This window comes from Astyanax mexicanus, chromosome 3, assembly GCF_023375975.1.
Source record: "Astyanax mexicanus isolate ESR-SI-001 chromosome 3, AstMex3_surface, whole genome shotgun sequence".
NCBI lineage: Eukaryota > Metazoa > Chordata > Actinopteri > Characiformes > Acestrorhamphidae > Astyanax > Astyanax mexicanus.
Genome location: NC_064410.1, coordinates 9,857,428 through 9,870,788, shown reverse-complemented (window position 1 = coordinate 9,870,788; position 13,361 = coordinate 9,857,428). Strand labels below are relative to the sequence as shown.

At 39.0% G+C, this 13,361-nt stretch overlaps 1 protein-coding gene across 1 annotated transcript; it reads right to left on the bottom strand.

Moving 5' to 3' along the window:
* Positions 1-8,744: 8,744 nt before the first annotated feature.
* LOC125799300 (GTPase IMAP family member 4-like) lies at positions 8,745-9,922 on the bottom strand. Its single transcript, XM_049475684.1, has one exon. It carries the CDS (start codon positions 9,920-9,922, stop codon positions 8,954-8,956), a length of 969 nt encoding a protein of 322 aa, XP_049331641.1. The 3' UTR covers positions 8,745-8,953.
* Positions 9,923-13,361: the final 3,439 nt, after the last annotated feature.

The following is a 13,361-nucleotide window of genomic DNA, read 5'->3' as shown; positions in this document are numbered from 1 at the left end:
TACATCTGTAAATTCATACAGCACGGTTTGTGCATAGATTTTTCCAGCAACAATGTCGAACCTTCAAAATAAATCCGAAAACCTGAAAGCAGGCCGCAAAACGCAGCAGGAACCAGCTAACAACACCGAGAGCGATGCTTATGCTACGCTCAACACAGTGACACTGCAGGCTATGATAGACACTCTCAAAACTGACATTTTTGGGAAAATTGACTCACTCACCGCCAAGCTGCAGTCTGAAATTGTGTCGGTAAGGCAGGAGCTCAAGAACTTGATTGGTCCGATACAGGAAAAAGTTGATGCTCACAAGCAAAAAATTGGAGACCTGGAGCTCGCAGCGACGGACCACGGAGACCAACTGGCCAAATTGAAGTCTAATGTGGACACACTCACAACGAAATTGAGAGATCTTGACAATAAATGTGAGGATCTTGAAGCAAGGTCCAAAAGAAACAACCTTTGTGTCGTGGGAATTCCTGAGGGGATGGAGGGTCCGCGTCCAACTGAGTTGCTATCTCAGGTACTCCAAGATATGCTCCAATTGGACGAGACTCTGTTACTGGACCGAGCTCACAGATCCTTGCGTGAGAAGCCCAAGGAGGGAGAGCGACCTCGGCTATTTATCGTTAGAGTCCACTTTTTTCATGTACGAAACCAAATCAGCAGCAAGCGCCAAAGACTCCTCTTTTCTACAAAGGAAAGCGGATCTTCATTTTCCCGGATTACACATCATCCGTTATGAAGAGAAGAGCAGCCTTCGGCAACTATAACTCATCTACACTCGTATCCAACTGTCAAATTTGCGCTCTTGTATCCTGCAGTCATGGGGGAGGGTGGGGTGGGAGGGGAGGATGGGGTGGGAGGGGTGGGAGGTGTGGGTTTACTTGTTTATTGGTATTGGGTGTCTTTCCTTTATTTTTGTATGTTTACGTGGAGTTATGTGCCATAACTAAGTTTTGGGAGTGAGCCACGCCCTCACTCCTCCCACTTCCATCCCTATTTAAACAGTCACTTCCTCTCTACCTACTCATTGAACAAACCTCGCGCCCCGTCTTCCCACTCCATCGCCCCGTCTTCCCACTCCGTCTTCCCACTCCATCTTCCCGCTACATTGCCCCGTCTTCCACTCCATCGCCTCATCTTCCCACACCGTCTTCCCACTCCATCGCCCCCTCCCCCCCTCACTTCTGTTGGACCATCAGGAGCACCCCTTCTACCTTACCAGGTCGCTCCTGCTGTGCATGCGGGTCGGTGGCTGCTTTTGGGGCCTTTAAACTACATGTACAACACGTGCATCATTCCATTAAGTCGCTCAACAGTACCTTTCCACTTCAACCGATTTCTGCCACCAAGAACCTCATACATTCCTATACTCGAATAGGCTGGCAGCACCTTCAAATACCTTACTTAATTATTCCCTACCTTTCTTTCCTTTGACTTCCACACTGCCTTCCCCTTGCATCGGTTCATCCTCTGGCTTTCTCAAAGACTACAAGGTCGGACTTCCAACACTCAGTTGCTTCTTAAATCCTAGCAGTGGTCGAAAGTTCTGATTTAATTTTTGGGGCTTCGGCTTCACGCTTTACAGCGAAGCTGCCCCGAACTCCGTCCCAAATACTCTGAGTTCGCTCCCCCTCTTTCTTCTTCTCTGCCCAATCAAAGGCGTGGGTCAGTACTAGCAAAGTGGAGTTATGTGCCATAACTAAGTTTTGGGAGTGAGCCACGCCCTCACTCCTCCCACTTCCATCCCTATTTAAACAGTCACTTCCTCTCTACCTACTCATTGAACAAACCTCGCACCCACCTCCTCCCCATCTTCCTCCTTCTTTAATTTTATTCTCTTCTCATGTTTCTCTTCATGAGAGGGGGGGCTTCGGCTTCACGCTTTACAGCGAAGCTGCCCCGAACTCCGTCCCAAATACTCTGAGTTCGCTCCCCCTCTTTCTTCTTCTCTGCCCAATCAAAGGCGTGGGTCAGTACTAGCAAAATTGCCCTTCTCCTTTTTTTTCCCTCACTTTCTTTTTTCTCTTTTTTCCTTTTTCTCCATCTATATTTGTCTATGTGTATAGATATTATTGCCAACGTGAGTCTGGGGCTGCTCTGTGGGTATATATCTGTTTTGTCCTATTACTGCAACATGAGTCAACCTATATCAAATTATTTCAGATCCATGGCGGTGTGCTAATCCTACCGGTAGAATCTATTCTTTTTTTTCTCATGTACATCACACCTACACGCAAATTGACTACTTCTTAGTAGATAATCGAATACTTCCTTTTGTAAGTTCATGTTTGTACAATCCTATTGTTATTTCGGATCATGCCCCTATTTCTATGGACATACGGTTTGAGAAAATGAATAACACACGTGCCACATGGCATTTCAATACTAGTCTACTTTCTAATGAAAATGTTGTGGATTATATTTCTAATCATATTGACACATTTCTTAGTATAAACGCTACCCCTGGTATTTCTAGTCTGATCTTGTGGGAGACTTTAAAGGCATATATTAGAGGAGTTATCATCTCATATGTAACATTTGAGAAAAAGCAGAGAAAGGATGAATTAAATGACCTAGCCAGACGTATTGCAGAGGTAGACAACCAGTATTCACCATCCCCTGACTTGTATAAACAACGTCTATCATTACAATCAGAATTTGACCTACTATTTGCTAATCAAACCTACGAATTGCTTTTAAAATCTAGAAGTAACTACTTTGAACATGGAGATAAGGCTAGTAAGCTATTGGCCCATCAGGTACGTCAGATTCATTCCTCTTATCAAATTCCTCAAATCCTATCACCTTTGGAAGTCACATCAGATCCTGCAATTATCAATAATACATTTAAACATTATTATTCCTCCCTATATAGTTCAGAACTGAACTCTGATGTCCTAGAGCAGGGGTATTTAATTAAGAAATCAGTACGGTCCAGTTGAAGAAAATTTCATCAGTCCAAGGTCCGGACCGTCGCCAATGTTAACTTGTGTTATGATTCAGTGATATGTTCTGTATATATATATATATATATATATATATATATATATATATATATATATATATATATATATATATATATATATAGACCCGTGAAGTTGTTTGAACTATGATAAAAAAATATATAATAATAATAAAATGCCTCTGTGGTGAGTATTTGTGTACAATCCTCCCCTGTCTCTCTTTTGCGCTCGGCGTGTTTTTAGTTTCCGCCCGTTCTGGTTTTTCTGCCAGTTCTCGGGCTCCCTATCTCTTTATATAGGCGTTTTTCCCGGCCGTGTCCCAATTAACTAGCTGGGGCTAGTGTGTTTTTCGCGCCACCTCCTACTTTTTTCAATGGAGAGCGGTGGCAGAGAACAGAGAACTCTGGGAGTGGTAGCGGTGTGAACGAAGCAAAGCGAGCAGAAAAAAACTGATATTTTATAATATATGAAGTTGAGATGTTTTCAACTTTATGCAAATGAGATGTGAGTTTCGCTGGGCGGTAGCCAATCAGCGCCCATGGACAGGTCTTCAGCACCACACCCACAACAGGATAAACTACAGAGTGAGAAAATGGAGGAGAAGGTGATTACAGTTTTTTTCAGGCTTTTTTGTGCTCTATGTTACCTCTCTGTAAGATAACAGAGACGGAGGAGCAGCTGGTCCTGAACTGGATGTTTTAGCAGGATTCACCGGGCTATAAAAAAAACAGAACAGTGCCTCGTTCATACACAGCACTGAACTAAAACTCTACACATTCTTGCTGGGGGCAGATAAACTGCTTGCTCTTTCAGGCGATACGCCCCAAAGCAGTGAGAGAAAGGCGGAGAAAGCGGTTGGGAGCGATGCCGCATCGCTGCAGTGTGAACAAGAAAAGTTACGCCGCTTTAAATGAACACTGTCAGAATTAAATCCTTCTCTGTAGTTTATTGGTTTGGGTCCACATTGGACAACGTCTGGGTCCGGACCCGGACCATGGTCCGCCTATTAGTGACCCGTCCTAGAGATTGATACTTTTTTTAACAAACTTAAAATTCCTATGGTAGACACAGACATCGCAAATGAACTTGATGAACCTATAACCGCTGAAGAACTTAAACAGCAGTCAAGTCCATGCAGTCGGGTAAAAGTCCAGGACCAGATGGTTTTCCAATTGAATTCTATGTTAAATTTTTGTCCAAATTAGCCCCTCCTTGTTTGCCAGCTGACACACTACTGGACTCATTTTTTAAACCCATACCCACTCTGAAAGGAGCAGTTTCAGCTTTTTACTCACAAATGTATTATTTACATTCTACTTCACTGGATGCTGTAAAGACTGCTTGGGAAAAGAGTTAGGAGAGGATATTTCTTCTGAAATCTGGGATATTATCCCTAAAAAAGTACATAAATCCTCTATATGTGCCAAACATGGACTTATGCAGTGCAAGATTGTTCATTGTGTTCACTTTACTAAATTGAGACTCTCAAACATTTATAAAGATGTTGACCCTTCTTGTGATAGGTGCTCCCAGGCACCAGCCAATCACACTCATATGTTTTGGTCCTGCCTGTCTCTTTAATCCTACTGGACAGAAATCTTTAAATCACTTTCAGATATAACTGGGAAAAACATTGAACCTACTCCACTGACAGCTTTATTTGGGGTAAGCCCAACACGAGCACAACTCTCGGTTTTGGAGATGGATTTAGTTTCTTTTGACACTTTGCTGACCAAACGATTAATTCTAATTAGATGGAAATCCTCTTCTCCTCCTTCCTTTTCTATGTGGATAAAAGAGGTTTTGGCTTTGTCAAGTTGGGAAAAAATTAGGTGCTTGATGAATGGCTCTACTAAGAAATTTAATAAAATGTGGGACCCTTTTTTTGTATTCATAGAAAAGCTTACCAACCCCACTGTATGTCCACAATAGAATATACTTTGTACTGGCTGCTCGCAGAATATCAGACAAATTGTAAAATTGTACTCTGAATATATATGTCCTATGTTTTTTTTTTTGTTTGTTTGTTTTTTTTGCTTTTACTCTTGAAGGGCTTTTGTATAATATATTTTGCTTCATACACTGTGTTTATTGATATCTATGCTGTTTAACCAATGTTTCATAATTAAGAAAAAAAAACTCAATAAACTAAACAAAAAAAGGAGAGGTGTGCCAAGTTTGTGGCATCATATTTAAAAAGACTTGAAGCTGTAGTTGCTGTCAAAGGCGGTTCTACAAAGTATTAAGCAAAGGCTGTGAATACTTATGTAAATATGATTTCTTTGTTTTTTAATTTTAATACATTTTTAAAACTTTTTTTCACTTGGTCATAATGGGGTATTTTGTGTAGAATTTTGAGAAAAGAGATTAATTTAATACAATTTGGCATAAGGCTGTAACATAACAAAATGTGGAAAAAGTGAAGTGCTGTGAATACTTTCCGGGTGCACTGTATGTATGGCTATAGGTTATGCTATACAATGACTTACTTAAGCTTAACAACTCCTCAGATGCATGAAGATTTTGGCAGCTTTGTTTTTTTTTATATTTTTTTATGTTGTCTCAGGTAAAATGAATCCCATGCCAATAGGGCTTTAGCTGATCCTTTTAGCTAATCAGTTGTGTTATTTATTGTTGGAGTACAACAATCAGTACAGCGAGGATCAGTACCCAGCAGAACCAACAAAGAACTAATACAATATAATATAACATACAATATTAGGCCAGCAGTATCCTTTTACTGTATCATATAATACAACAGTGAACTGTTTCATAGTGTGTTTTTCTTCTGCAGGTGGATCCGTGCTTTCTGAGGGAGATGGTTGGTGAGATGTTGCATGTTGTATTTTTTGCGAACATCTGCAATTTTCATTAAAGGTACTAAATATCAGCCACACAAATAATCAGAAGTATATTTATACTGTTTCTGATAAATATAATCATAGTGTCTGTGTGTGTGTGTGTTTTACAGATATTCACAACTAGACATCAATCCTTTTCTTCAGCAATTTCAGCATTTCTCGGATTGGCTGGGCAGTATGGAAATTAGAAGGGTTCCAAAGGTTTCCAAAATGTTACACTGTTCTACAGATGGTAGTAGTCTTACTTGTATATGTTTGTTGATTAGACCTGATTAAATTGTTTTTAAACTGTAACATTCTAAGGTTTCTCTGCTACCAAAAACATGGTTTAAATTAGCATACTATTGCACAGCTTCATCGTTTTCTATGTTAATTTTCTATTGCTGATATTTATTAACGTACTTGACATGTTTTTATTTTAAATATGTCATTATTGTGATGATTTTTCACGAGCCTATTTTTTGATGCCCCGGGCACTTAGTGCCCTATGAGCAGTGCATGATCCACATGGGCAGAGTGCCTTCACTGTTCCTTTAAGTGCTTATTGTCCACCAGCCTGTTGAAATTTGATGAAAAGTAGCATAAGAGGCTAACTCTAAAAACGAAACACTGAATGCAAATTTCATATTTCCAGATTAAACTTTGCTTTATATGCGCTAGAATTCAAATATGAATCAGAACTATGAACATTCATGGTAGGGCTGGACCCGAATATTCGGGTATTCGCTTGTTGAATAGGTATTCGGTTTTTAATTTTGGTATTCGGATATTAGTTTTTTTTTTCCTTTCCAGAGCTCCACCTCACTTTAACATCACACTTCCTTTCAGGTTAATAGTAGTATCTTAAATAGTGTATTGCCATGATGAAGCTGCTTCTGTCTGACATTAAAAGTAATACAATAGAGGTTTGCACCCCCGGGGGAGTCCTGCGCAACTCCCGGGTCCCGTCAGCATATGTTGCGGCACGGGACAAAACTGAATTGTTATTGGCGGGAGCGGGAGTTCAATCAATCCAGACGATGCGGGAGCAAATTAATAAATAGTTAAGAAAATTGTAATAATCACGGAATGATTCTCATGCAAGCAACAAAAAACCCTAAAGAAAAATCTCAAAGCGGAAGATGGACCGACACACGCACACACACACACACACACACATACACCGATGGTGTTTGGACTGTGGTAAGAAACGTGACAGCACTATTCAGCGCTGAATTGCTGTTTTAATAAATACATAAGAAAATTTGAAGCACTAAATGTAATAAATTCAATTCATATAGGACCGCGGGCCGGGAGCTGCAGAAATGTGAATATGGCGGGCGGTGCGGATTAAAAGAAGGGAATTTTTGCAGGAGCGGGCAGTAACGGGACAAAAACACGCGATAGCGGGCAGGAGTGCATGGGTTCAAAGAAGCAGTCCCGTGCAGTTCTCTATTATACATGATAAAAACTTGCAGGCACTTCGAAACTGATTTATATAATAAATTGTAAGGGCTAAATCAGTTATAAAAAGCATAGCCTACAAGAATGATGTCTGAATGAATGTCCTCTAATCTAATATAATTTAACATGGTTTAAGAATTTAAAATAATTTCTAAACAAACAAACTATTTTATATTGAGCTTATAGCCCAAATGCAAAAACACAGAATCAGTAATACGGCTATGCACTGCACAATCATTAAACCCAAATAGACCAAGAACAGTAACATAATTTACAATGACTTTCCTCTACTCTAATATAATAGACAATGTCAAGAATATAAAATACTTCCTTTGTTGTTGTTGTTTTTTGTTTTTAAGCAAATAGCCTAAGTGCAAAAACACAAAAACAGCAATTCACTGAGCCGGCTTGCGCAGTGGATAAGCACTGTAGCAGTAGCTCCTGGCCTGCGTACGCAGCGGGAAAACCGTAGTGTGGGGCAGCAGAAATTCCGGGGTGAAAACGAAAAAAAATCTGGGGTAAAAACACAAAAAAACGGGGTGAAAACACAAAAAATCCGGGGTGAAAATGTCTCATTGGTCAGAGCACGCAGTCCAGTCCGAGCACGCAGCACAACATAAGGAGACATAATGCACTCCATATATCCAGGACTAAAGTGAAATAAATGATAATGTACAGATATAATCTGTCTCTAGTAGATATTTAATGAGAAATAAGAACAGTGTGAATTAAAAAAACCCAGACCCCTATCACAGACCATTTTCTTGAGCCTTGAGCCCGACCGGCCGAGGAAAGGGGTGGGAAATCTTTTTTTTCGGGGCCGGGGGTCCGTGGAAAAAAATTTCGCAGTGGATTAAGAGGGCCGTGAGTTGCATTTTTGTACTTTAATTCGTTTTTAATCCGTCTTTAAAAAAAAAAAAACGAATATTCGAATATTCGCTACCAATCAGTGCCTAATATCCGGAGCTCAAAAAACGCTATTCGGGCCAGCCCTAATTCATGGTGAAGTGAAATGTATGAGGATAAATAATGCAGCTTAAACCATTTGTAATAATGGCATAAAATAATCTTGTCGTTGTTATATATTTTATTGTTTTACTGTTTATATGATCTTATAGGTTTTGGCATTTTTTATGTTTGTTTGCTTGCCCTTTCAGTTATTTTTATCCCAACATGTTCTGTATTAATTGCTGTTTTATGCAACCTTGAGATCTGGTAAGATGCTATTTTAATAAAACAATAAAAAATATTTGTGAGACGTGTTTAAAGGTCAGGTAATGGTGACTTAGTTATACTGAAAAAAATATTTTTAATTATTTATATGTATTTATACAATAGGTTGACTTACATTGGTACGTTTTTTATTATAACAGTTTGGGACATATTATAACAGATATTTTATAAAAACAAATAAAACCAATGCACAGAAAATCAAAGGTTATTATAATAAATGTATTTATCAGTGACTTGTCCACAATTACCAAAAACCTGCATAATACACAATGTCAATAGTGCTGTAACTATCCTTAAAACTTAATAAAAACTTAGTTAATGATTAAGTCCATTTCATTTCTATGAATATGTATATAAATGTGGCCCTACCAGCCTATAATTAAAGAAATTAAATGACTACAGAGGTTTTCAGCTGCTATTTAAGACTCATGAGGTGATAAACAATATAATCTACACTGATTCCTTGGCATCATCACCTGGACCTTGCCTGTGATAGCCCCACATCCAGTAGCTGCACTGCATCCAGGGATAACTATTGGTCCCACAGCAATTCCTATCATTGTCTTCTTCAGGCAAGTCCATGAGTTTGTTACTGTTTAACTCTTCGTCTCCCTCTCTCTGTTTTTCTGACTCAATTTTGTCATCCAACTTTTCCAAAACCCCCTCCTGCATTTCTCTGCGCACACGTTCCTCTGTCTCTCTCGTCACTCTCTCTAAATTCATCTGGTGTTCTCTCTCTTCTCTCTCTTTCTCTTGGCGTTGCTCTTCTTCAATCCTTTCTCTCTGCTGTTCTGTTCTCCTCTCAGCCTCTTGCAGCATCTCCAGTGTGTAGCATCTGCTCTCATTCTCAGACACCATGTGATCTATCTTCTGCAGAAGCTCAGTCACCTGCTGTCTGTTATCTGTATCTTTATTATTGAGTAGATGAAATCTTCCTCCACAGCGATTTACCAGATTCTCTAACATCTGGTTCTGTGAGATCAGTGTTTGTATCTGTGAGTTATTCAGCTGATCTCCGTGTGTGAAGAGGATTACAGTGTGGTTAAACGCTTCCTCTCCATAACTCTGCTCAAACAGCAGCATCATATCTGCTTCTTGCTTGGTAAAAGTGGTGGGTTTCAGTATGAAGAGGAAGGCATGGACTCCTGGAGAAGACAGAATCACACTTTTCTCTATCTCTGATCTCAGATCTTCTTCATTAGTGTTAAAGAAAAAATCTGGAGTGTCTACAACCCTCACTGTTCTCCCCCCAACAGTAGAACTCTGTTTCTGACAGCGTCTGGTAACTGATGAAGAACCGAGTTCTGTGTGAAACTGGTTTGATCCTAAGATGGTGTTCCCAGCTGAGCTTTTTCCTACTCCGGTTTTTCCACACAACACGATCCGGAGTTCATTTCCGTTTTCAGCCTGGAGAGCCATAGCTGACCTGTTTGAACACACACACACACAGGGTGTAAAGATGTCACTGAACTAAAACATTTGTTGGAAACTAGAAGGCATTAAAATAAGGTACTCAAAAAAAATGCTTTCACAAGCACGTGGGAAAATCTTGCAGATATCAGCTCATCAGTAAAACAGAACTGTTAAAACATCTGGAATAAACAAAGAGATAAAATTGTGAAATTAGAAATTCACAAATGCACAGTAGGTATGTGGAGGCAGAATACATTTTGACACTTTAGACAAGAGATTTAAAGGTTAACTATCATTCCGCCATGAAGTCACTTACTCCTTTTAAAAAATAGTTCACCAGCCCTCAGTGAGAACAGCTGTCTATTTTAGTAGAATGCACGACACTGCTTTAAAGCCAGTTTGTAGTTTCTACAACAAAATGTCAGATTTTCATTGTTTACTTTTAAATTCATTATGCAGCCCTTCAGCGCCCCCACAGCTACTCAGCTGCAGCTTTTCAACCACCCTTCCGAAAAATCCAGCTAAAGACCAACTTTTTTTCTGGGTGCTGATTTCAGGTGGTCTTTGCAGGTCATGCTGGGTAAGATGCTGCTCTTACAAGCGAAGACATACCCTGTCTGAAAAATGCTGGCCATGTTGCTTCCCCAGCATCATGCTGGCCAGTTAACGTAGTTATGATAGTCATGCTCGTAAACCAGCTTGATTATAAAGGTAGTGTTCAACTTGTATGGAGAGGATTCGATGCCAAATTGAAAAGCAAACACTATTATGGAAGAATATAAATGCAATCCACAACATGCATTGCTTACACCAACATGCAGAATAAAATGCAAAACCACTATTACATTACATTTTACAGCACTTTATTGAAAAACAATACAAAAGCATTTACATTTTCAAAACCAAACGCTGAATTAGTGCCATAATTGAATACAATTTACCTTGAAATGTAATCAAGTCACAGCTGTATTGCTTTTTAGCATTAGGTACTTTTAACATAAAATCCTCCTCTAAATGTAATACTCACAAGAGTGCTTTTAAACATGGATGTGAGTAAAATGTGCCACAATGAAAAGTAGTAACTACAGTGCACTGCTTTAATGTAACCCAGTTTCTTAAAACAAAAATTGTGTGTGGATGTTTTTTAAAGAAAGAAACGCAGAATTCGTATCAGAATCACCTAAACTATGGAGCCAAATCAGGGACAAAAGTTTTGTCAATTTGAAAAAAAAAAATGAAACTGAAAGTTTAAGTATTAAGCTTTGAAAAATACAAAAATATATTCGAAATAAATATAAGTGTATTAAATAATTTTTCAGCTTGTATATAATTTTGATTCAATTCGAAAATAGTTTTAAACAATTTTTGTTTTTTTAATTTTCACTTTTTTGTGTATTTTGATATTTGAGATCTTATATTTTTCACAGTTTCGATTTTTTTTTCAGGGTTCAAATCTTTTTTTTTTACTTTCAGATCTTAGTTTTCAGGTTTCAGACTTTTGGCCCTGATTTTGCGTGTGGGCGTGGTATCATAGGAAAGGGGCGTGGTATACGGTTGAGGACCTACTCCGGAGGACCCTGTCAATGTGCCTGCGTGGATTAAATATGTCTGTACGTTCTCCTTCGCGCGATGGTGTCCGCTCTTCCTGGACAGCCTGCTGGCTCCAGCACACAGGTAAGATATATTAGGTAACTTTAGTTATATTGAGCTGGTACTCTAGAAAAATGCCAAGTTAAAGTCGTGTATGTGAATTAGCGATATGTATTAAGGGAAAAGGCGTCTTGTGGCGGGGAAAGTTATATATTACAAAGTATACACATCAACTACAGTTTATTAGGACACGTTTAGAGAGGATCTTGTAGGAGTTGGTCTTGTTTAAACTTTGAACATTAGCTAGGATTGATCCTTTTTGTTTAACTGAGTGGATATCTATGGACATATCCAAAGAGCTCTCTAAATCTTTGGAAATAAGGGTGTATATTTATAAGAACTCAGACCCATTAGAAATTAGACATTCCACCGTCTGAAAAATAAATTTCCAACTAAAATTCAATCACCACAATATGGCCTAACCAAATGACCTTTAAATGAAAATGTAAAATAAAACTGCAATAAATCTAAAACCTGGCCATTTCTTGCTCTACAGTACAGACTGGCTCTGTTCCTGCCTTCTTCCTTGCTCTTGCTGTCCATGAGAGAGGTTCTGCGTGAGCACATTTATGAGGCTCTGCGCAGCTGCAGCCACTGTCCAATTATAGTCGACTTTCTGGCAAAAACACAGATGTTCACGAAGACAAATAGCTAAGACCATACACTTACAATACAGAACAGTGAGCTGAACCCGACTGACGAGTAAAATTTACCCCAACTAGTTAGCTATGTAGCTACTAGCATAGGCTAATGCTAGATAACGCTAGCCCTGAATTTAATTCGCAACTTTCCCCGCCACAAGACGACTTTTCCCTTAATACATATCGCTATTTCACATACACGACTTTAACTTGGCATTTTTCCAGAGTACCAGCTCAATATAACTAAAGTTACCTAATATATATTACCTGTGTGCTGGAGCCAGCAGGCTGTCCAGGAGGAGCGGACGCCAGACATATTTAATCCACGCAGGCACATTGACAGGGTCCTCCGGAGTAGGTCCTCAACCGTATACCACGCCCCTTTCCTATGATACCACGCCCACACGCAAAATTAGGGCCAAAAGTCTGAAACCTGAAAACTAAGATCTGAAAGTAAAAAAAAAGATTTGAACCCTGAAAAAAAATTGCACCTGAAAAATATAAGATCTCAAATATCAAAATACACAAAAAAGTGAAAATTAAAAAAACAAAAATTGTTTAAAACTATTTTCGAATTGAATCAAAATTATATACAAGCTGAAAAATTATTTAATACACTTATATTTATTTCGAATATATTTTTGTATTTTTCAAAGTTCAAGCTTAATACTTAAACTTTCAGTTTCAATTTTTTTTTTCAAATTGACAAAACATTTGTCCCTGATTTGGCTCCATACTAAACTGCATTGTATGCCACTGTGTGGCGCTGCGAACGTGTAAAGCAATCACAATGCACAGCCATTGCATTCCGTATTAAAGAAGCGGTGTAATCGTGTCAAAATGAAATATAATCGCTGTCCAATCAGAAAACTCTGCCGAATTTGGGGAGGGGCTGAGACACCAGTCAGAAGCAAACGCTCGTAGCCGTATTTTAAACCAGGAGAAATGTATTTTCATGACAGGATAAAAGAGGAAATAAACACTGTAATTCTATAAATTGAGGTTGGTGCAGTTACAGGCGACTGTGTGCTGTTCAGAGTTGAGTGGATTTTAGAGAACTAGGTCATGTTCTCAAATTTAGCGGTGAAGACTTTCCCGAAACGTCAAACCGTGCACTTAGGAACATTCTAAACAACTCCATGCCCCAGCAGTCT